This window comes from Kogia breviceps, chromosome 1 (assembly GCF_026419965.1).
Source record: "Kogia breviceps isolate mKogBre1 chromosome 1, mKogBre1 haplotype 1, whole genome shotgun sequence".
Lineage (NCBI taxonomy): Eukaryota > Metazoa > Chordata > Mammalia > Artiodactyla > Physeteridae > Kogia > Kogia breviceps.
In genome coordinates this window covers 165,654,348-165,678,353 of record NC_081310.1, presented here as the reverse complement: position 1 = coordinate 165,678,353, position 24,006 = coordinate 165,654,348, and the positions used below count along the sequence as shown (strand labels likewise).

The 24,006-nt window shown below is 51.0% G+C and overlaps 3 protein-coding genes and 2 non-coding genes across 5 annotated transcripts in view; 3 read left to right on the top strand and 2 right to left on the bottom strand.

Annotated features, from left to right (window-relative positions):
- The window catches only part of LOC131766020 (uncharacterized), a 41,264-nt gene extending 26,248 nt beyond the window's left edge, over positions 1 to 15,016 (top strand). Inside the window, exons 11-17 of the mRNA XM_067020519.1 lie at positions 888 to 1,010; positions 1,109 to 1,181; positions 1,329 to 1,458; positions 1,551 to 1,628; positions 1,927 to 2,008; positions 14,719 to 14,841; positions 14,940 to 15,016. Of these exons, the coding sequence (XP_066876620.1) occupies positions 888 to 1,010; positions 1,109 to 1,181; positions 1,329 to 1,458; positions 1,551 to 1,628; positions 1,927 to 2,008; positions 14,719 to 14,841; positions 14,940 to 15,016 (686 nt within the window). The remainder of the gene's footprint in view (positions 1 to 887; positions 1,011 to 1,108; positions 1,182 to 1,328; positions 1,459 to 1,550; positions 1,629 to 1,926; positions 2,009 to 14,718; positions 14,842 to 14,939) is intronic.
- Positions 1 to 24,006, top strand: part of RPS8 (ribosomal protein S8) — a 396,253-nt gene that overhangs the window by 244,679 nt on the left and 127,568 nt on the right. The window lies entirely within an intron of this gene.
- On the bottom strand, positions 7,416 to 7,531 carry LOC131747395 (U5 spliceosomal RNA). The gene has a single exon (XR_009332893.1). It is a non-coding gene; the product is annotated as a U5 spliceosomal RNA (small nuclear RNA).
- The window catches only part of LOC131765931 (armadillo-like helical domain containing protein 1), a 39,718-nt gene continuing 32,590 nt past the window's right edge, over positions 16,879 to 24,006 (top strand). The window contains exon 1 of the mRNA XM_067020513.1: positions 16,879 to 16,933. Coding sequence (XP_066876614.1) covers positions 16,879 to 16,933 — 55 coding nt within the window. The remainder of the gene's footprint in view (positions 16,934 to 24,006) is intronic.
- On the bottom strand, positions 21,271 to 21,386 carry LOC131747344 (U5 spliceosomal RNA). The gene has a single exon (XR_009332870.1). It is a non-coding gene; the product is annotated as a U5 spliceosomal RNA (small nuclear RNA).

Below are 24,006 nucleotides of genomic sequence, written 5' to 3'. Positions count from 1 at the left end.
ACTGACCCCTTTTATAGCACTTGTCACCAAACTGTTCGCCGGGCACAAGAGGCGTCCTATGCAGACTTGCCAAAAGGCTGAGTCGATGCCGGATGGAATGAATGACTGCGAAGCAGCTACAGAAAATGCCCTCTTTAAATTCTAGTCCCCTCCTCCTTCCTAACCGAATCTTTCCCTCCTTTTGCCTCCACCACTACCTAGCTCTGGTACCTTAGGCAAGTGCTTTACCTCCCTGTGCCTCATTCCCTCAAATGTCCCATAGGGATAAGTCATCGTGCTATTGCAAAATGAAGCTCGTTGGTCACAGGGAGCGTCACTGGGACGCTGAACGGAGAGCCCTCAGCACAGAGCCTAGGCAAACAAGGCCTCAATAAGGGTTCGTCAGAAAGGGAAGCTTCTCTCAACTGCTGTCTACCTTGCCTCCTTTCTCATTTTCTGCTCCACATCCCCACCCACTTGCTCTGTCTCCCTCTCACCCCTTGTCTTTCCCCATCCGGTCTCCCTTTGAAGACCCCCGGTCCTTCCCTCCTCCACCAAACCTTCTAGATTCCTCAAAGCCCTTTGGCGGCCCTACCTCTGTGGGGCCTCCAGCTCTTTTCAGCCTCTGAGCCTCCAACCCTTCTTCCTCCGGCTCTGGCTGGTTCTGTGAGTCCCAGGGCGCCTCGGCCTCCTCCTCCCTCTCCCCTTGAACCACGAGCTCCAGAAGGGCAGGACTGAGGGGTCGCCGGCCCAGCTCCCCCCACGCCTGGCACAGTGCTGGCCAGTAAGAGGTGCTAAGAAAGGTCGATAAAGAGTTCGGGGGGCAGGGGGTGCTGCTTCCCGGCGAGGGCGAGGGCGAGGGCGGGGAGTGGAGCGGCGTGCCTCTCCAGCACCCCTGCCTTCCCCAGCCATCGAGCTGATCAAGGACCTGGTCAACTACGACGTGTGCCCGGCGCTGCTCAAGGGCCTCGTGGCGCTGCTGATACCGTCCTTCAAGGAGACCAGCAAACAGCAGTCCCAGATCGTCAGCGGTAGGGACCCGCTGGGATCGGGGTGGTGGACCCCGACAGGGCAGGGTGGAAGACGAGGGGGAGGGGTCCTCCAGCCTCACGGCCGCTCCCTCCTCCAGACTCTTCGGTTCTGCAGCTCGCCGCCCACCTGCCGTTGTTCTTGCAGCAGGCCGCGGCCGCCAAGGCCATCGGGTAAGCGGGCGGCAGGTGGTGGGCGGATGCGGCAAGCCAGGCCCGGCGCTGCCCGCGGGCCCCCAAGAGCGCTCCGGCCGCCGGAGGGTCCCACGGGGCCGCCGCAGCCCGAATCCCACCCCCACCCCCACGCCACCCCCCGCCCAGGATCCTGGCGCGAGGCAACACGAGCCTGGCCGAGGAGATGCTGCCCCTGCGCGTGGTGCACAGCCTCATGGCCGCCATGGGCAACATGGACCACAGCAACAGCCAGCGGCAGGCCAGCCTCACGCTAGAGGTGCGCCGGGCGGCCGGGCGGCGGGAGGCGTGGCCGCGCGGCGGGCCCAGCGCGTGGGCACGGCAGTCACGCCCCCTCGCCCGCCCACGCAGTACTTTGTGCAGTTATTCCCAGCGGTGGAGGAGCACGTGCGCAGGGCCATGGGGGAGGAACTCTACAAGCTCTTCCGTGTAAGTGCTCCCACCCCGCCGCGCCCCGCGGGACAGCACAGTCCCCCCGTGTGCACCCCAGCGCACGACCCCTCCCCTTGTACACCCCACACACAGATCGGCCTCGGGGCCGGCGGCGGGAGGGACTGCCCTGGCTTGGGCTTCTCCACCTGGCACCCTTCCAAGGTCCCCTTTCCTGCCCTTCCAGTCAGGCCTAGAGCCTGACCGCAGCCTGCAACCTCCATCTGCCCACGCCCAACTCCAAGTCCAGGCTGCCTGCCCTGGCATCCAGCCCAGTTCCCCTTGCTCCTGTCCTCAGAGCAACGCCGAGGACTTGTACGGGAAAATAGATAGCATTCAGGCGGACATCTTGGCGGCCAACAAAGTCAATGTCACCAAAGGTGAGTGGGGTGTGAGGGGGCCTGGAGCAGAGGTGCGGTGGCACCCAGACTCAGGCTCATCTCCCTGTCCCCAGAGCTGTATCTCAGTGGCCTCTCCGACAGCACCATGAGCTCTTACTTTGGACACTGTAATCAGGGTCAGGTGGCCTACATCACACACTTCCAGAAGGAGGCTGTGGAAGAAAAGGAGTAACAGAGCCTCCAAGGCAAGCCAGGAGGCCAAGGCTGTGTGGCAGGGAAGCCTGGCAGAAGGAAGGAGCCGGGGCCAAGCTCCGGTTGACTCCTCTTGGCCCTTGGTGGGAGGCTGGGGTTCTGCCCGCCAGAAGGGGAAAAGGAGAGCTGGCTGGGAAGGGTTCAATAAACAAACAGTCTCGCTATCTATCTGGTGTCCGTGTGTGGAGGGCAGAGGGAGATCTAGTGAGAGTTATGATGATGGGTCGGGGTGCCTCTGCTCACCAAGGAAAAACGCTGGTCTGAGGGGAAGGACCACCAACGTCGTAGAAGATTCAAGGGCACAGCCTGAGGAGCGGGCCTTACCTCAGCTCCCTGCTGGCCCCTGCGCTCTCCCCTCCAGGACACCACACCCACCTGGTTTTCCTCCTGCCTCTCCGGTGGCTTCCTTTCATTCTCTTCCGCTGATTCCTCCTCTTCAACCCAGCTTCCTTCAAGGTGGAGTGAGGCAGGACTCTGACCTGGAGCCTCTTCCCTACGTTTACACCCTGGTGATTCCATTGCTTTAAATACCACTTCTGTGCAACGACTCCCACATTTCTAGTTCCAGCTAAACATTTCTACCTCATTGTGTTGTCCACGAAAAATTTAATCAGTCGATCTAAGAAAGCAATGGAAAATTTTATTCGAGCCAAATTGCGACGTATAAGCCGGGAACAGCCTCTCAGAAAGCTCCTCCAAGAACTGTTCTGCCTGTGAGAGGTCAAAGCACAGTTATCCAGGGCTTTGTACGTTAAGTGACGTACACGGTGACGTTCACACGATCCAGATCGACTCCGACAAAGCAAGTAATGGGTCACGGGTCATCATGGCCCCTTACAAGATCAAGAAGGAAGATTATCTCCTAAGGAGTTATCCCGTTGGTACTAGAGGAGAATGTTGCTCTTCACAGTTGCGCGGGTATTTCTGCGGATGGGGAGGTTGGTCGATGCATGATGCAGATACGCAATGCACAGTAGAGGGAGGAGAGGAGGCCAAAGGGCAGAGGAAATTTTTTATGTTCAAATTTTCCTTGACTTGCTTTAGAATATGGATTTGTATTTCATCAGTGTCCAAAACTGAACTCCCAGTCCTGTGCCATCTTCCCCAACTCAACTGATGGCAACTCATCCTTCCTGCCACTCAGAACAAAATCGTGGTGTTCTCCCTGATATCTCTCTTTAACCTCTGGATCCATTCTGTCTGTTGACTCTACCTTCCAAATAAATCCAGAATCCAACTATGTCTCACTACCTCCATTGCTAATACTCGGGTCCAAGCCACCATCATCTCTCCTCTAGGTGACTCTGCTTTCTGCCCCATTCTCTTTGTCAACACAGCAGCCAGAGCGGTCCTTGTAAACTTCACATTCTGTCACTCTGCTCAGAACCTTGCAGGGCTCTCCATTTCACCGAGTAAAGCCCAAGCCCTGACTGTTATGGACTCCAGGGTGATCTAGTCTCCCATGACTTCCGAACTCTCTCCTACTTCTCTCTCTCTTCTTCACTGGGCTCCAGACACACTGGCTGTGTGGTCCTTGAAGTTGACAAAACAAGCTCCTGCTTTAGGGCTTTTGTGCAGACTTTTCTGCTGAGCACTTGAGAGAGGTTCTTTTCCTAGAACTCTCACCCCAGGTGTCTGCGTGGCTAACACCTTGACCTCCTTTCAACTCTTTACACAAAAGGTATCTTCTCAGGACTGCACTGGTGGTGCAGTGGACAAGACTCCGTGCTCCCAATACAGGGGGCCAGGGTTCGATCCCTGGTCAGGGAACTAGATCCCACGTGCATGCCACAACTAGGGACCTGGCGAGCCACAACTAAGGAGCCCGCCTGCCGCAACTAAGACCCGGTGCAACCAAAAAAATAAACAATTTTTTTTAAATCAAAGTTATCTTCTCAGGGAGGGTTACCCTTTTTTAAGTCGCATCCCACACTGCCAACCCCTATACTCTGACCCCCGACCCCTCTGCCACTGCTGTTTTTTCCATAGCACTTATTTATGTGTTATTTATTTATTGTCTGTCTCCCCACCTGAATGTAAGCTCCAGCAGGGCAGGGATATTTGTTTTCATTACCGATATATCCCAAATGCTGAGAACAATGCCTGGCACATATGAATGAATGACCGAGTCACTGTGAGGGAACTGTCCCTCAAAGTCAGAGGACATGAAGTCAGATGGCAGTAATTCTCCAGGGTGCCACAAGAGGGCATCACCGGCCCTGATCTTGTTGGTCAAAGGCAGCCTAACTTACCCCAAACTGGGATTTTGAGCCTCAGCTTTCCTCTATTTGGGCGGAGGGAGGAGAGAAAAGTTAACGAAATACCGGTATGTTTCCCATAAAGCTAAATGCATTTCCTGTTTTAAAGACGTGTCCTGTCCTTCGGTGTCAAGTCACTCTTACTGTTTTTAGTCTTGGAATGGCCTTTTTGTAGAATCATGACTTAAAACATCACTACCCCAGAAATTTTTTGGAAATTTTACTAACTGGAAAATCCAAAAATCTCTAAACCACTGGTCTGAGATGATAATAGTTTAATAACAATGGAACTTTTAAAAAATGAAATCTGAAGGGACTTCCCTGGTGGTCCAGTGGCTAAGACTCCACGCTCCCAATGCACGGGGCCCAGGTTCGATCCCTGGTCAGGGACCTAGATCCCGCATGCTGCAACTAGGCGTTCTCATGCCATAGCTAAAGATCATGCGTGCCACAGTTAAGACCTGACTCAGCCAATTAAATAAATATTCTTCAAAATAAATAAAGAATGAAATCTTAAGTATAATACAAATATCCCAAACAAACATATGTTACATGAAATTTATCACTACACATTTACTTTCCCCCAACTTTTTATTTCCAAAAGTTCAAAACTACAAAAAGTTGAAAGAATGAGTACCTATGACACATTTTCTTTCTCTCTCTGTTTACTGGGCTATTTGAAAGTTTCAGATGTCATGACATTTCACTATTCAATATTTCACATTACGTGTCTACTAAGAATAAGGCCGTTCTCCTACATAATTACTATATCATTATTGTGGTAGTGTGAGTCATAGCCTCCAAATACATCCACATCCTAATCCCAGGAACCTGTAGATATGTTACTTCACATGGTAAAAGGGATTTTGCAGGTGTGATTAGGGATCTTGAGATGGCGGGACTCTCCTGGATTATCTAGCTGGGCCCCAGGTAATTACGAGGGTCTTTACACGGCAGGAGGATCCAGAGTTAGTTAGGAGATGACACGGCAGAAGCAAGAGATTTGGAGTGCAAGGAAGGGGTCACAGGCCAAGGAATGAAGGCAGCTTTCTGAAGGCAAGGGAACAGATTCTCCCTTGAAGCCTCTAGAAAGGAAGGCAGCCCTGTCAACACCTTAATTCTAGACTCCTGACTCCAGAACTGTAAGACAATACATTTGGGTTGTTTTAAGTCACTAAGCGTGTGATAACTTGTTACAGCAGCAAGGAAACAAATACAATTATCAATTCAATAATGTCACGTGAAATAGAGTACATATTACAATTTCCACAAAGGTACCAAAAGTGTACCTCTGCTTTCTTCCTGCCTTCCTTTTCTTGGTGTGTTAGGGGGTTTTGTTCAGGATCCAGTTAAGGTTTGTATATTGCATTTGATTGTCATGTAGTATAAGCTTTTTGTGTCTGTCTAATTTATGTATTGTATTCATTTGGGGCTGTGTCGGCTACTGCGCGCGGGCTTTCTCTAGTTGCGTGGAGCAGGGGCTGCTCTTCGTGGCGGTGCGCGGGCTTCTCACTGCGGTGGCTTCTCTTGTTGCCGAGTACGGGCTCTAGGCGCGCGGGCTTCAGTGCTTGTGGCACTCAGGCTCAGTAGTTGTGGCACGCGGGCTCTAGAGTACAGGCTCAGCAGTTGTGGTGCCTGGCCTTAGTTGCTCCGCGGCATGTGGGATCTTCCGGGACCAGCGCTCGAAGCCGTGTCCCCTGCAGCGGCAGGCGGATTCTTAACCCCTGCACCACCAGGGAAGCCCTACGCTTACTTCTAAAGTTAAAATTTATAGCAATTACTTGCTGTCTTGATCCACATTAGAAACTGGAAACTACAGATGATCTTGAGCATTTCCTTCTCTTGTTTTTGGGGGGCCGCGCCGCGCGGCCTGCTGCGTTTCAGTTCCCCAAAGAGGGACAGAACCCACGACCTCGGCACTGGAAGCGTGGAGCCGCAAGCACTGGGCCGCCAGGGAATTGCTAGGATTTCTTATTTTGAACAGTTCTACGTTTAAGGCTAAACTACCTCATCACCAAGTTTATATATAAATACGTAGCATACAAAAATCAACCAACTATACTTCAATTTCATTGAAGTTTTTAAAAAAGCCAAGTTACACAAGTGCAGCAGTTAGAACCACAGTCCCAGAGAGGTGGGCCTCGCCGGAGGTGCTCACGTACTGCCTTGAAAAACCTTTGCAAACACATATATACCCAAGCCTGAACTTGAATTCAAGACCTAACCAAAGCCAGCTTAAGCGGATAGTCTACAGCTAGCAACCGTCTGTCTATTGGACGACTGATTGCTCTGTGCCAGGCCGCGTGCCGGGCACAAGAAGCAGTTCAAGTTTATGCCTGCTAGTCGCCAACGTGCGAACATAAACCCGAAGCCCTAGGAACAAAGTGTGTTCTCCAGCTCTATGAGTACTTCAATTCCATATCACTGTGGGGGACGCTCGCGCTAAGGAAGCCGGTTGGATGGACGGAAGGACGGACGGACGGACGGGCGGAGAGGGGGTCCGCTTCTGCCGTGCCTTGTTCTTCTCCTCCCCGTCCCACCCACGGGTGCTGCCTTCCTCAAACCAGGATCAATTCCCTCTCCCCACAATACCACACGACTCCACGAACACCAGCTGCACCGTCCACACCAGGCCCGCTTCCTGAAGACAACCTCACAGGAACACGACACGACACTCGGCCTCCACAGACGAGCGCTGAGGCGGGTTCCGAAACTTCACGGACGTAATGCTCCTCATCGCGAGCACACCAACAAAAACAACTATCAAGGTGGAAACAAAACAAACCCGAAAAAAACCCTGTGGAGAAGGCCAAACCCGGACAAACCGTCGCAAAAACGACCTGCAAGAGACTCAAGACAGCGTTGCCATCCTTTCCAACGCGTAGAACACTACCCCTTCGAAGCACAAAACACTCTGCTTTTGACACCTGCTTATCAGCCTTGGGAAAACAAAGCCTCAAAAAATTGACGAGAAACTCAGAATTGTTTCTCTCCACGGAAATCTTTAGTAAAAGGCGAAAGATTTATGCGTTTTGAAGAGAAACCAGAGTATGGCGTCACACCCTCTCACACCCTCCTCGGCTAACTGTAAGTCCCAACACACCAATGGTAACTACCTACCCGCAAACAACCAGTGAGTTCTGCCATTATTTCAGAAAATTCTGTGAAAATATCCTGACTTCCAGCGGGGCCGGGAGTCAAAAGAAATAGAAGAATCTAGCCTTTTGAAAGTAGGCAAGATCCCGAATACAGTGCATTGTGGGTATGTAAATGAAGCAGAGTCACCAACCTCGCGCTTCAGCAAATGCCTTCCTTTATTAGTTTTCCTGCTCGGTCTAGAGCCACCACCAGGGGGCGGAGCAGAAGCCAGATAGGAATATAGTCGCCGAGTCCAACCAGACAGTCTGTTTTATTTTGTTGGTTTTTTTTTTTTTTTTTTTTTTTTTTAAGGGACGACATTTATTCCTTTTCCAAATGTTACAGTAAGACCAGGGGGAAGAAAATGGTCTCAGCAGTTAGAAAAAAAAAAAAAAGTGCAAATCTTGGTTTGGCCGTTAAAAGTTATTTACAACAATGTCGAGGGGAGGGAAGAAAAGAAGTTGTTTCCCATTACAGACCTCCCCCCAACCGCAAAGCTTAATACTTGCTTACAAGTCAAAAAAGAGACACAGTTGATTCACAAGCTGGAGGTTGGAACTTGAGTAAGACATTTAGAGAAACCTAGACAAGGGCAGTGTCCGCCCCAGCCCAGGTGCCACTGTAGGCACAGCACAAGAGCCTACAAACAGCAGGGGAAGGTGGACACTCAGAGTTTGGGAGTGTAGGCACCCCCACCTCTGGCTCAGGGATTTGGGGAGTAAACATAACCTACTTGGAGAAGAACTGGGGACGACAACCAGCAAACTGCCTTCTGCGCGGCTGGGGACGGGGAAGGAGGTAGGGCCAGGGGCAGGAGAATTTCACATCACTGACCTAACTTGGGAAACTGCAAGGGACCATCTTCAACTGGCCTTAAGAGCAAGAGCAGATGGATGATGGTGTTGCCGAAATATCAGCTTCCCGGTGCACCAAGGCCGAACAGAAATACGGAGACAGAGATTTTGGAGGAAGAGAGAGATGGCTTTATTTTTCTGCCAGGCAGAAGGGAAGACACAGCAGGCTGGCGCCTGGAGAACTCTGCCCCCAGCTCCTTCGGGAATCGGAAAAGATTTTATATGTGGGGCTCGCAGTCTGGCATATATGATAAGGATCAAAATAGTGAAGGTCTTGCCTTCTTCTTCTTCCTGCGTTATTTCAAAACAGTCACGGCTGGCATCAGGCAGCCCGGTAATTGGGTCGGTTTGTCTCGGGGCTGTTGGCCTGCGACCTTTTTTCTGAAATGCAGATGCTACAGGGGGTGATTTGCTACAAGGCAGTGGAGGATGTAATTCACATAGTGTTAAAGAGTCATAGGTTCGGGATGTCCCTGGTGGCACAGTGGTTAAGAATCCACCTGCCAGGGCTTCCCTGGTGGCGCAGTGGTTGGGAGTCCGCCTGCCGATGCAGGGGACACGGGTTCGTGCCCCAGTCCGGGAAGATCCCACGTGCCGTGGAGCGGGTGGGCCCGTGAGCCATGGCCGCTGAGCCTGCGCGTCTGGAGCCTGTGCTTCGCAACGGGAGAGGCCACAACAGTGAGAGGCCCGCATATCACAAAATAAAGAAAGAAAGAAAGAAAGAAAGAATCCACCTGCCAATGCAGGGGACACGGGTTCGAGCCCTGGCCCGGGAAGATCCCACATGCCAAGGAGCGACTCAGCCCATGTGCCACAACTACTGAGCCCGAGTGCCACAACTCCTGAAGCCCGTGCGCCTACAGCCCGTGCTCTGCAACAAGAGAAGCCACCCAGTGAGAAGCCCGCGCACTTCAACGAAGAGTAGCCCCCGCTCACCGCAACCAGAGAAAAGCCCGTGCACAGCAACAAAGACCCAACGCAGCCAAAAATAAAAGTAAATGCATGAGTGATTCAGCGGGGAATTCCCTGGCGGTCCAGCAGTTAGGACTCGGTGCTTTCACTGCCGCAGCCCAGGTTCGATCCCTGGTCGGGGAACTAAGATCCCACAAGCCGAGTGGCCCGGACAGAAAAAAAAAAAAAAAAAAAAAAAAAAGTGATTCAGTGAATAAATCTTCATTTTGCCAAGGATCCCCATACATAATCAAGAAGCAGATACATAGTCAGTGAAGGCTCAAGCATTTAGTGCAAAGTGAAGAGGCAGAACCAGGTAGTTGTCTCCTGGAGAGCTTGGTCCCACGTGGGCAGAGAATGCCATTGGTGGTCAGGGAAATTTCATTAAAATATCCTCATCCATTCATTTTTACCCTGAATGTTCACCTAGCCACTTCTTGCTGCAGGAAAAGCTATCTGAGGCACAGGTTGGCATTTTTTCCAGGGCATCCTGGCACTAAGGTGCCACCAGCTTGTGCCTGGGAAGAGCCCAGCGACTACTGAGAGCTGCGCTGCAGCTGACCAGGCCGCTATAGTCAGATATGAGGAGGAGCCAACCACTCAGACCCCAAAACCAAGCAGCACTAATTCAAGAAAAGGGAAGAAAAGGTTTCACAACCAAACAATAAAAGAACAGGTGAGAAAGACTTGTGGATTGCAGGCACCAGGCTATAGCTGCCAAGTGGCCAGAGGCATCCCAGGCTGCATTTTTATCCAGGTGGGAGAGCGTTTGGGTGAAGACGGGGAGGCTCAGTGTCCTGGTCCCTTTCCCTCCACAGGGTTGCTGGCTCTGTGATTCCAAATTAGAACCATATCTGAGCAATAAGAGGTTGGGGTAGGGTGTAGTTGGGATTATGAGGGCTACCCCAGGACACCTGGATGAAAGAGAAAGTGCCGAAGCAGTGGCCAGCTGTTTCTGAAGCAGCTTGGCCCACAGAGGAAAGGGGCTGTCCCAGAGGCCTGTCCCCAGAGTACCAAGCACTGGAAGGGGTGGCACCAGACATCCTTGAGGATCTTCCTCGTGGGAGAGTAACTCTTTGATTCTGTGATTGGGAAGAACAGGCTGACACCAACTGGGGTTCATTCCAGGAATGCAAAGCTGGTTCAATACCCCAAAGTCAACCAGTTTTATCTACCAAATTAACAGACTAAAGAAGGAAAATCACATTATTGTATATCAATCATTGCAGAAAATGCATGTGACAAAATTCACAACTCATTCGTAATGTAAAATTCTCAGAAAAATAGGACTAGAGAAGAGCTTCCCCAGGAATTCGCTGGCGCTTCAGTGGTTGGGACTCCACACTTTCACTGCCAAGGGCCCGGGTTCAATTCCTGGTTGGGGAACTACGATCCCACAAGCCATGCGGCACGCCTTGGGTGGTGGGGGGGGAGAAAAACGGAAAGAGTGAGAGAACAACTTCCCCATCTTGATAAAAAGCATCTACAAAAAAAGAAAATCTACAGCTAACATTATACTTAATAACGAAAGACTGAAGGCTTTCCCCCTAAATTCAGGAACAGAGCCACTGTGTCTGCTAAAGGATTACTTCTAGCAAATGAAAAATAATCCTAGGAGACAATTCTCTACAGGTCTTTCACGTTTCTGCATACCTTGTAAATGAAATACTTACTGTTCTTTGTTCCAGACTATCTTTTCAAGGATGTTTGTTTAGCAAACAGCTTTGGAAAATAAAGATAGTTTCGGGACTTCCCTGGTGGCGCAGTGCTTAAGAATCTGCCTGCCAATGCAGGGGACTCAAGTTTGATCCCCGGTCCGGGAAGATCCCACACACCACGGAGCAACTAAACCTGTGTGCCACAACTGCTGAGCCTGTGCTGTAAAGCCTGTGAGCCACAACTACTGAAGCCCGCGCGCCTAGAGCCCGTGCTCCGCAACAAGAGAAGCCACCACGATGAGAAGCCCGCGCACCGCAACGAAGAGTAGACCTTGCTCGCCGTAACTAGAGAAACCCCGCGTGCAGCAACAAAGACCCAATGCAGCCATAAATAAGTAAGTAAGTGAATAAATAAATAAATGATAAAGTCCATACATTTAAAAAAAGAAAGGAAAAGAAAGATAGTGTCCCCTTTAGAGGAAAGGGCAGGCATACTTACTGACTGCTATATAACATTCAGGTTCTCTGAAATCAGGGTCCCTCTTTGTAATAAAATCCATTGCATAACCAGGCATTCATCTGTGTTACTTCCATGGGACTTGGGGGCAAAGGGAACTGATGCAAAAAGAGAAAACCCATATAATCAATATGAAGACTATAAAAGGAGACATCATTATAGATGGTACTTTCATTAAAATGATTTTTTAAATGACATACTGAAAACTTCTTGCAATCTGTTTGAAAATTTAGATGAAAACAGTGAGAAAACATAATTTACCAAGACATACTCGAGAAGTAGAAAACCCAGACTGTCCTCTAACCATTAAAGAAAATGAATCAGTGATTAATGTTTTCCGTAAGATCAGAAGCTTCAGAGAATTCTATCAAACATTCAAGAAAAAATTCTAGTCTTAAACTCTTCCAGACATTAGAAAAAGATAGTACATCTTTTCCAAAAATCCCTGTCACAGATTCTCCTGGAGGAGTGCCCATAGCACAGGAATAGACACCAGCCTTGGAGAGTGACAATCAGTTAAGGAGAGAGTGGCAAATGTAGCTAAGTGTACTCTGGCCTCTCTTCACATCACTTGTCTTTTTTTGTTTTTTTTTTTTTTTCAGCTGCCGTGGGGTCTCCGTTGTGGTGCGTGGGCTTCTCGTTGCAGTGGCTTCTCTTCTTGTGGAGTGCTGGCTCAGTAGTTGAGGCACGCAGGCTCAGCAGCTGTGGCGCACGGGCTTAGTTGCTCCGCAACGTGTGAGATCTTCCCAGGCCAGGGCTCGAACCCGTGTCCCCTGCATTGGCAGGCGGATTCCTAACCACTGTGCCACCAGGGAAGTCCCAGATCGCTTGTCTTTTACCTTTTACTAAAGATTTTGTGGAGAGGAATGTGTGGGAGGTTGCCTTCTCATCTAAGAGGGAAAGTTTCCAATGTTTCATCTATTAGGTATGACCTTTGCTATAGTTTTTTGTAGATAGCTCTTACCCCACTGAGATTCCATTTTTTCAAACTTTCTTTCTATTAAGATGATATATGTGCATTCCTAGATGGCACCTTATTCCTTTTACATACTGCTAGACTCAATTTGCTAATATTTTGTGTAGAATTTTTGCATCTATGTTCACGAGTGAGGTTGCTATATAACTTCTCTAGAGCCTCACTTACAGCTGGGGGCAGCGAATCAGAGAACCCAGTTCCCAACCTACAACGTAAATTTGGAACTGCTTTCTAAAACAACAAGTTGGCTGTTATCTTCTATTTCTTAACTAGGAACCTCTTTATATTTCTACCCATCAGCCATTTGTCTTTGAAAATCCACATACTTACCCTTATTCGAGTAAAACCTCAGAAGATTCCACTACCAATTCTCTAGTGTTTCCCTCCACGAAAGTCTTTACAACACACAAAAGATGTCATTAAACTGGGGAGAAATGTGTATGTGTGCACCATGCATGCCCATCCTCCCATATACTCGTTGGTCCCCCAACGTGGGCGGTGCCTTTGTACCTGCCAACAAAAGCCTTTCTTCCACTGTGGAGAATTACCCCCTAAACATGTTCTTACTGGGTAAAAGCTCCTGACAAGAAAATAAAAGGTGGGACTTCCCTGGTGGCGTAGTGGCTAAGAATCCACCTGCCAACGCAGGGGACACGGGCGCGAGCGCTGATCCGGGAAGACCCCACATGTCGCCGAGCAACTAAGCCCGTGCGCCACAACTACTGAGCCCGAGTGCCACAACTACTGAAGCCCCCGCGCCTAGAGCCGGTGCGCCACAACAAGAGAAGCCACCGCAAGGAGAGGCCCGCGCAGCGCAACAAAGAGTAGCCCCCCTGCTCGCCACAACTGGGGAAGGCCCGTGCACAGTAACAAAGACCCAACGCAGCCATAAATAAATAAATAGATTTTTTAAATGTTTTTAAAAAGAAAATAAAACATCAATTTTTGTTTTTCAAACAGATAATACTGTTAATATTTCTCACGTAGTCGACACTGCCTTCCGGTATGCAGATGAGCTAGTCAGGGAAACAACTTTGCCCTCGAAGTAAGTGGAGAGGCCAGCAGCACTTGACTCTGCAGCTGGGGGGACAGCTCATTTCTGAGCCCTGTCTTCCATGCAGCAAGCACTTGTGTTTACCCGCTGTCCTATCACACCACATTACCTGCCTGCCCCCTTCCAGCTCTGCCTGTCTGGGGTTCTTTTCCCTTTACAGAAATAGTCAGTCCTCTGCCATCTTCCCAGGCTTTCCCACAGCCCACTGACCCCTTTTATAGCACTTGTCACCAAACTGTTCGCCGGGCACAAGAGGCGTCCTATGCAGACTTGCCAAAAGGCTGAGTCGATGCCGGATGGAATGAATGACTGCGAAGCAGCTACAGAAAATGCCCTCTTTAAATTCTAGTCCCCTCCTCCTTCCTAACCGAATCTTTCCCTCCTTTTGCCTCCACCACTACCTAGCTCTGGTACCTTAGGCAAGTGCTTTACCTCCCTGTGCCTCATTCCCTCAAATGTCCCATAGGGATAAGTCATCGTGCTATTGCAAAATGAAGCTCGTTGGTCACAGGGAGCGTCACTGGGACGCTGAACGGAGAGCCCTCAGCACAGAGCCTAGGCAAACAAGGCCTCAATAAGGGTTCGTCAGAAAGGGAAGCTTCTCTCAACTGCTGTCTACCTTGCCTCCTTTCTCATTTTCTGCTCCACATCCCCACCCACTTGCTCTGTCTCCCTCTCACCCCTTGTCTTTCCCCATCCGGTCTCCCTTTGAAGACCCCCGGTCCTTCCCTCCTCCACCAAACCTTCTAGATTCCTCAAAGCCCTTTGGCGGCCCTACCTCTGTGGGGCCTCCAGCTCTTTTCAGCCTCTGAGCCTCCAACCCTTCTTCCTCCGGCTCTGGCTGGTTCTGTGAGTCCCAGGGCGCCTCGGCCTCCTCCTCCCTCTCCCCTTGAACCACGAGCTCCAGAAGGGCAGGACTGAGGGGTCGCCGGCCCAGCTCCCCCCACGCCTGGCACAGTGCTGGCCAGTAAGAGGTGCTAAGAAAGGTCGATAAAGAGTTCGGGGGGCAGGGGGTGCTGCTTCCCGGCGAGGGCGAGGGCGAGGGCGGGGAGTGGAGCGGCGTGCCTCTCCAGCACCCCTGCCTTCCCCAGCCATCGAGCTGATCAAGGACCTGGTCAACTACGACGTGTGCCCGGCGCTGCTCAAGGGCCTCGTGGCGCTGCTGATACCGTCCTTCAAGGAGACCAGCAAACAGCAGTCCCAGATCGTCAGCGGTAGGGACCCGCTGGGATCGGGGTGGTGGACCCCGACAGGGCAGGGTGGAAGACGAGGGGGAGGGGTCCTCCAGCCTCACGGCCGCTCCCTCCTCCAGACTCTTCGGTTCTGCAGCTCGCCGCCCACCTGCCGTTGTTCTTGCAGCAGGCCGCGGCCGCCAAGGCCATCGGGTAAGCGGGCGGCAGGTGGTGGGCGGATGCGGCAAGCCAGGCCCGGCGCTGCCCGCGGGCCCCCAAGAGCGCTCCGGCCGCCGGAGGGTCCCACGGGGCCGCCGCAGCCCGAATCCCACCCCCACCCCCACGCCACCCCCCGCCCAGGATCCTGGCGCGAGGCAACACGAGCCTGGCCGAGGAGATGCTGCCCCTGCGCGTGGTGCACAGCCTCATGGCCGCCATGGGCAACATGGACCACAGCAACAGCCAGCGGCAGGCCAGCCTCACGCTAGAGGTGCGCCGGGCGGCCGGGCGGCGGGAGGCGTGGCCGCGCGGCGGGCCCAGCGCGTGGGCACGGCAGTCACGCCCCCTCGCCCGCCCACGCAGTACTTTGTGCAGTTATTCCCAGCGGTGGAGGAGCACGTGCGCAGGGCCATGGGGGAGGAACTCTACAAGCTCTTCCGTGTAAGTGCTCCCACCCCGCCGCGCCCCGCGGGACAGCACAGTCCCCCCGTGTGCACCCCAGCGCACGACCCCTCCCCTTGTACACCCCACACACAGATCGGCCTCGGGGCCGGCGGCGGGAGGGACTGCCCTGGCTTGGGCTTCTCCACCTGGCACCCTTCCAAGGTCCCCTTTCCTGCCCTTCCAGTCAGGCCTAGAGCCTGACCGCAGCCTGCAACCTCCATCTGCCCACGCCCAACTCCAAGTCCAGGCTGCCTGCCCTGGCATCCAGCCCAGTTCCCCTTGCTCCTGTCCTCAGAGCAACGCCGAGGACTTGTACGGGAAAATAGATAGCATTCAGGCGGACATCTTGGCGGCCAACAAAGTCAATGTCACCAAAGGTGAGTGGGGTGTGAGGGGGCCTGGAGCAGAGGTGCGGTGGCACCCAGACTCAGGCTCATCTCCCTGTCCCCAGAGCTGTATCTCAGTGGCCTCTCCGACAGCACCATGAGCTCTTACTTTGGACACTGTAATCAGGGTCAGGTGGCCTACATCACACACTTCCAGAAGGAGGCTGTGGAAGAAAAGGAGTAACAGAGCCTCCAAGGCAAGCCAGGAGGCCAAGGCTGTGTGGCAGGGAAGCCTGGCAGAAGGAAGGAGCCGGGGCCAAGCTCCGGTTGACTCCTCTTGGCCCTTGGTGGGAGGCTGGGGTTCTGCCCGCCAGAAGGGGAAAAGGAGAGCTGGCTGGGAAGGGTTCAATAAACAAACAGTCTCGCTATCTATCTGGTGTCCGTGTGTGGAGGGCAGAGGGAGATCTAGTGAGAGTTATGATGATGGGTCGGGGTGCCTCTGCTCACCAAGGAAAAACGCTGGTCTGAGGGGAAGGACCACCAACGTCGTAGAAGATTCAAGGGCACAGCCTGAGGAGCGGGCCTTACCTCAGCTCCCTGCTGGCCCCTGCGCTCTCCCCTCCAGGACACCACACCCACCTGGTTTTCCTCCTGCCTCTCCGGTGGCTTCCTTTCATTCTCTTCCGCTGATTCCTCCTCTTCAACCCAGCTTCCTTCAAGGTGGAGTGAGGCAGGACTCTGACCTGGAGCCTCTTCCCTACGTTTACACCCTGGTGATTCCATTGCTTTAAATACCACTTCTGTGCAACGACTCCCACATTTCTAGTTCCAGCTAAACATTTCTACCTCATTGTGTTGTCCACGAAAAATTTAATCAGTCGATCTAAGAAAGCAATGGAAAATTTTATTCGAGCCAAATTGCGACGTATAAGCCGGGAACAGCCTCTCAGAAAGCTCCTCCAAGAACTGTTCTGCCTGTGAGAGGTCAAAGCACAGTTATCCAGGGCTTTGTACGTTAAGTGACGTACACGGTGACGTTCACACGATCCAGATCGACTCCGACAAAGCAAGTAATGGGTCACGGGTCATCATGGCCCCTTACAAGATCAAGAAGGAAGATTATCTCCTAAGGAGTTATCCCGTTGGTACTAGAGGAGAATGTTGCTCTTCACAGTTGCGCGGGTATTTCTGCGGATGGGGAGGTTGGTCGATGCATGATGCAGATACGCAATGCACAGTAGAGGGAGGAGAGGAGGCCAAAGGGCAGAGGAAATTTTTTATGTTCAAATTTTCCTTGACTTGCTTTAGAATATGGATTTGTATTTCATCAGTGTCCAAAACTGAACTCCCAGTCCTGTGCCATCTTCCCCAACTCAACTGATGGCAACTCATCCTTCCTGCCACTCAGAACAAAATCGTGGTGTTCTCCCTGATATCTCTCTTTAACCTCTGGATCCATTCTGTCTGTTGACTCTACCTTCCAAATAAATCCAGAATCCAACTATGTCTCACTACCTCCATTGCTAATACTCGGGTCCAAGCCACCATCATCTCTCCTCTAGGTGACTCTGCTTTCTGCCCCATTCTCTTTGTCAACACAGCAGCCAGAGCGGTCCTTGTAAACTTCACATTCTGTCACTCTGCTCAGAACCTTGCAGGGCTCTCCATTTCACCGAGTAAAGCCCAAGCCCTGACTGTTATGGACTCCAGGGTGATCTAGTCTCCCATGACTTCCGAACTCTCTCCTACTTCTCTCTCTCTTCTTCACTGGGCTCCAGACACACTGGCTGTGTGGTCCTTGAAGTTGACAAAACAAGCTCCTGCTTTAGGGCTTTTGTGCAGACTTTTCTGCTGAGCACTTGAGAGAGGTTCTTTTCCTAGAACTCTCACCCCAGGTGTCTGCGTGGCTAACACCTTGACCTCCTTTCAACTCTTTACACAAAAGGTATCTTCTCAGGACTGCACTGGTGGTGCAGTGGACAAGACTCCGTGCTCCCAATACAGGGGGCCAGGGTTCGATCCCTGGTCAGGGAACTAGATCCCACGTGCATGCCACAACTAGGGACCTGGCGAGCCACAACTAAGGAGCCCGCCTGCCGCAACTAAGACCCGGTGCAACCAAAAAAATAAACAATTTTTTTTAAATCAAAGTTATCTTCTCAGGGAGGGTTACCCTTTTTTAAGTCGCATCCCACACTGCCAACCCCTATACTCTGACCCCCGACCCCTCTGCCACTGCTGTTTTTTCCATAGCACTTATTTATGTGTTATTTATTTATTGTCTGTCTCCCCACCTGAATGTAAGCTCCAGCAGGGCAGGGATATTTGTTTTCATTACCGATATATCCCAAATGCTGAGAACAATGCCTGGCACATATGAATGAATGACCGAGTCACTGTGAGGGAACTGTCCCTCAAAGTCAGAGGACATGAAGTCAGATGGCAGTAATTCTCCAGGGTGCCACAAGAGGGCATCACCGGCCCTGATCTTGTTGGTCAAAGGCAGCCTAACTTACCCCAAACTGGGATTTTGAGCCTCAGCTTTCCTCTATTTGGGCGGAGGGAGGAGAGAAAAGTTAACGAAATACCGGTATGTTTCCCATAAAGCTAAATGCATTTCCTGTTTTAAAGACGTGTCCTGTCCTTCGGTGTCAAGTCACTCTTACTGTTTTTAGTCTTGGAATGGCCTTTTTGTAGAATCATGACTTAAAACATCACTACCCCAGAAATTTTTTGGAAATTTTACTAACTGGAAAATCCAAAAATCTCTAAACCACTGGTCTGAGATGATAATAGTTTAATAACAATGGAACTTTTAAAAAATGAAATCTGAAGGGACTTCCCTGGTGGTCCAGTGGCTAAGACTCCACGCTCCCAATGCAGGGGGCCCAGGTTCGATCCCTGGTCAGGGACCTAGATCCCGCATGCTGCAACTAAGCGTTCTCATGCCGTAGCTAAAGATCATACGTGCCGCAGTTAAGACCTGACTCAGCCAATTAAATAAATATTCTTCAAAATAAATAAATAAGAATGAAATCTTAAGTATAATACAAATATCCAAAACAAACATACGTTACATGAAATTTATCATTACACATTTACTTTCCCCCAACTTTTTATTTCCAAAAGTTCAAAACTACAAAAAGTTGAAAGAATGAGTACCTATGACACATTTTCTTTCTATCTCTGTTTACTGGGCTATTTGAAAGTTTCAGATGTCACGACATTTCACTACTCAATATTTCACATTACGTGTCTACTAAGAATAAGGCCGTTCTCCTACATAATTACTATATCATTATTGTGGTAGTGTGAGTCATAGCCTCCAAATACATCCACATCCTAATCCCAGGAACCTGTAGATATGTTACTTCACATGGTAAAAGGGATTTTGCAGGTGTGATTAGGGATCTTGAGATGGCGGGACTCTCCTGGATTATCTAGCTGGGCCCCAGGTCATTACGAGGGTCTTTACACGGCAGGAGGATCCAGAGTTAGTTAGGAGATGACACGACAGAAGCAAGAGATTTGGAGTGCAAGGAAGGGGTCACAGGCCAAGGAATGAAGGCAGCTTTCTGAAGGCAAGGGAACAGATTCTCCCTTGAAGCCTCTAGAAAGGAATGCAGCCCTGTCAACACCTTAATTCTAGACTCCTGACCTCCAGAACTGTAAGACAATACATTTGGGTTGTTTTAAGTCACCAAGCGTGTGATAACTTGTTACAGCAGCAAGAAAACAAATACAATTATCAATTCAATAATGTCACGTGAAATAGAGTACATATTACAATTTCCACAAAGGTACCAAAAGTGTACCTCTGCTTTCTTCCTGCCTTCCTTTTCTTGGTGTGTTAGGGGGTTTTGTTCAGGATCCAGTTAAGGTTTGTATATTGCCTTTGATTGTCATGGAGTATAAGCTTTTCGTGTCTGTCTAATTTATGTATTATATTCATTTGGGGCTGGGTCGGGTCTTCGTTGCTGCGCGCGGGCTTTCTCTAGTTGCGTGGAGCGGGGGCTGCTCTTCGTGGCGGTGCGCGGGCTTCTCACTGCGGTGGCTTCTCTTGTTGCCGAGCACGGGCTCTAGGCGCGCGGGCTTCAGTGCTTGTGGCACTCAGGCTCAGTAGCTGTGGCACGCGGGCTCTAGAGTACAGGCTCAGCAGTTGTGGTGCCTGGCCTTAGTTGCTCCGCGGCATGTGGGATCTTCCGGGACCAGCGCTCGAAGCCGTGTCCCCTGCAGCGGCAGGCGGATTCTTAACCCCTGCACCACCAGGGAAGCCCTACGCTTACTTCTAAAGTTAAAATTTATAGCAATTACTTGCTGTCTTGATCCACATTAGAAACTGGAAACTACAGATGATCTTGAGCATTTCCTTCTCTTGTTTTTGGGGGGCCGAGCCGCGCGGCCTGCTGCATTTCAGTTCCCCAACGAGGGATAGAACCCACGACCTCTGCACTGGAAGCGTGGAGCCGCAAGCACTGGGCCGCCAGGGAATTGCTAGGATTTCTTATTTTGAACAGTTCTACGTTTAAGGCTAAACTACCTCATCACCAAGTTTATATATAAATATGTAGCATACAAAAATCAACCAACTATACTTCAATTTCTTTGAAGTTTTTAAAAAAGCCAAGTTACACAAGTGCAGCAGTTAGAACCACAGTCCCAGAGAGGTGGGCCTCGCCGGAGGTGCTCACGTACTGCCTTGAAAAACCTTTGCAAACACATATATACCCAAGCCTGAACTTGAATTCAAGACCTAACCAAAGCCAGCTTAAGCGGATAGTCTACAGCTAGCAACCGTCTATTGGACGACTGACTGCTCTGTGCCAGGCCGCGTGCCGGGCACGAGAAGCAGTTCAAGTTTATGCCTGCTGGTCGGCAACGTGCGAACATAAACCCGAAGCCCTAGGAACAAAGTGTGTTCTCCAGCTCTATGAGTACTTCAGTTCCATATCACTGTGGGGGACGCTCGCGCTAAGGAAGCCGGTTGGACGGACGGAAGGACGGACGGACGGACGGGCGGAGAGGGGGTCCGCTTCTGCCGTGCCTTGTTCTTCTCCTCCCCGTCCCACCCACGGGTGCTGCCTTCCTCAAACCAGGATCAATTCCCTCTCCCCACAATACCACACGACTCCACAAACACCAGCAGCACCGTCCACACCAGGCCCGCTTCCTGAAGACAACCTCACAGGAACACGACACGACACTCGGCCTCCACAGACGAGCGCTTAGGCGGGTTCCGAAACTTCACGGACATAACGCTCTTCATCGCGAGCACACCAACAAAAACAATTATCAAAGTGGAAACAAAACAAACCCGAAAAAAAACCCTGGGGAGAAAGCCAAACGCGGACACACCCTCGCAAAAACGATCTGCAAGCGAGTCAAGACAGCGTTGCCACCCCTTCCAACGCGTGGAATACTAGCCCGTAGAGAGAAACACACAGCGAAGCACAAAGCACTCTGCTTTTGACACCTGCTTATCAGCCTTGGGAAAACAAGGCCTCAAAAAATTGACAAAAAACTCGGAATTGTTTCTCTCCACGGAAATCTTTAGTAAAAGGCGAAAGATTTATGCGTTCTGAAGAGAAACCAGAGTATGGCGTCACATCCTCTCACACCCTCCTCGGCTAACTGTAAGTCCCAACACACCAATGGTAACTACCTACCCGCAAACAACCAGTGAGTTCTGCCATTATTTCAGAAAATTCTGTGAAAATATCCTGACTTCCAGCGGGGCCGGGAGTCAAAAGAAATAGAAGAATCTAGCCTTTTGAAAGTAGGCAAGATCCCGAATACAGTGCATTGTGGGTATGTAAATGAAGCAGAGGCACCAACCTCGCGCTTCAGCAAATGCCTTCCTTTATTAGTTTTCCTGCTCGGTCTAGAGCCACCACCAGGGGGCGGAGCAGAAGCCAGATAGGAATATAGTCGCCGAGTCCAACCAGACAGTCTGTTTTATTTTGTTGGTTTTTTTTTTTTTTTTTTTTTTTTTTGTAAGGGACGACATTTATTCCTTTTCCAAATGTTACAGTAAGACCAGGGGGAAGAAAATGGTCTCAGCAGTTAGAAAAAAAAAAAAGTGCAAATCTGGGGTTTGGCCGTTAAAAGTTATTTACAACAATGTCGAGGGGAGGGAAGAAAAGAAGTTGTTTCCCATTACAGACCTCCCCCCAACCGCAAAGCTTAATACTTGCTTACAAGTCAAAAAAGAGACACAGTTGATTCACAAGCTGGAGGTTGGAACTTGAGTAAGACATTTAGAGAAACCTAGACAAGGGCAGTGTCCGCCCCAGCCCAGGTGCCACTGTAGGCACAGCACAAGAGCCTACAAACAGCAGGGGAAGGTGGACACTCAGGGTTTGGGAGTGTAGGCACCCCCACTTCTGGCTCAGGGATTTGGGGAGTAAACATAACCTACTTGGAGAAGAACTGGGGACGACAACCAGCAAACTGCCTTCTGCGCGGCTGGGGACAGGGAAGGAGGTAGGGCCAGGGACAGGAGAATTTCACATCACTGACCTAACTTGGGAAACTGCAAGGGACCATCTTCAACTGGCCTTAAGAGCAAGAGCAGATGGATGATGGTGTTGCCGAAATATCAGCTTCCCGGTGCACCAAGGCCGAACAGAAATACGGAGACAGAGATTTTGGAGGAAGAGAGAGATGGCTTTATTTTTCTGCCAGGCAGAAGGGAAGACACAGCAGGCTGGCGGCTGGAGAACTGTGCCCCCAGCTCCTTCGGGAATCGGAAAAGATTTTATATGTGGGGCTCGCAGTCTGGCATATATGATAAGGATCAAAATAGTGAAGGTCTTGCCTTCTTCTTCTTCCTGCGTTATTTCAAAACAGTCACGGCTGGCATCAGGCAGCCCGGTAATTGGGTCGGTTTGTCTCGGGGCTGTTGGCCTGCGACCTTTTTTCTGAAATGCAGATGCTACAGGGGGTGATTTGCTACAAGGCAGTGGAGGATGTAATTCACATAGTGTTAAAGAGTCATAGGTTCGGGATGTCCCTGGTGGCACAGTGGTTAAGAATCCACCTGCCAGGGCTTCCCTGGTGGCGCAGTGGTTGGGAGTCCGCCTGCCGATGCAGGGGACACGGGTTCGTGCCCCAGTCCGGGAAGATCCCACGTGCCGCGGAGCGGGTGGGCCCGTGAGCCATGGCCGCTGAGCCTGCGCGTCTGGAGCCTGTGCTTCGCAACGGGAGAGGCCACAACAGTGAGAGGCCCGCATATCACAAAAAAAATAAATAAATAAATAAATAAAGAATCCACCTGCCAAAGCAGGGGACACGGGTTCGAGCCCTGGCCCGGGAAGATCCCACATGCCAAGGAGCGACTCAGCCCATGTGCCACAACTACTGAGCCCGAGTGCCACAACTCCTGAAGCCCGTGCGCCTACAGCCCGTGCTCTGCAACAAGAGAAGCCACCCAGTGAGAAGCCCGCGCACTTCAACGAAGAGTAGCCCCCGCTCACCGCAACCAGAGAAAAGCCCGCGCACAGCAACAAAGACCCAACGCAGCCAAAAATAAAAGTAAATGCATGAGTGATTCAGCGGGGAATTCCCTGGCGGTCCAGCAGTTAGGACTCGGTGCTTTCACTGCCGCAGCCCAGGTTCGATCCCTGGTCGGGGAACTAAGATCCCACAAGCCGAGTGGCCCGGCCAGAAAACAAACAAACAAAAAAAAGTGATTCAGTGAATAAATCTTCATTTTGCCAAGGATCCCCATACATAATCAAGAAGCAGATACATAATCAGTGAAGGCTCAAGCATTTAGTGCAAAGTGAAGAGGCAGAACCAGGTAGTTGTCTCCTGGAGAGCTTGGTCCCATGTGGGCAGAGAATGCCATTGGTGGTCAGGGAAATTTCCTTAAAATATCCTCATCCATTCATTTTTACCCTGAATGTTCACCTAGCCACTTCTTGCTGCAGGAAAAGCTATCTGAGGCACAGGTTGGCATTTTTTCCAGGGCATCCTGGCACTAAGGTGCCACCAGCTTGTGCCTGGGAAGAGCCCAGCGACTACTGAGAGCTGCGCTGCAGCTGACCAGGCCGCTATAGTCAGATATGAGGAGGAGCCAACCACTCAGACCCCAAAACCAAGCAGCACTAATTCAAGAAAAGGGAAGAAAAGGTTTCACAACCAAACAATAAAAGAACAGGTGAGAAAGACTTGTGGATTGCAGGCACCAGGCTATAGCTGCCAAGTGGCCAGAGGC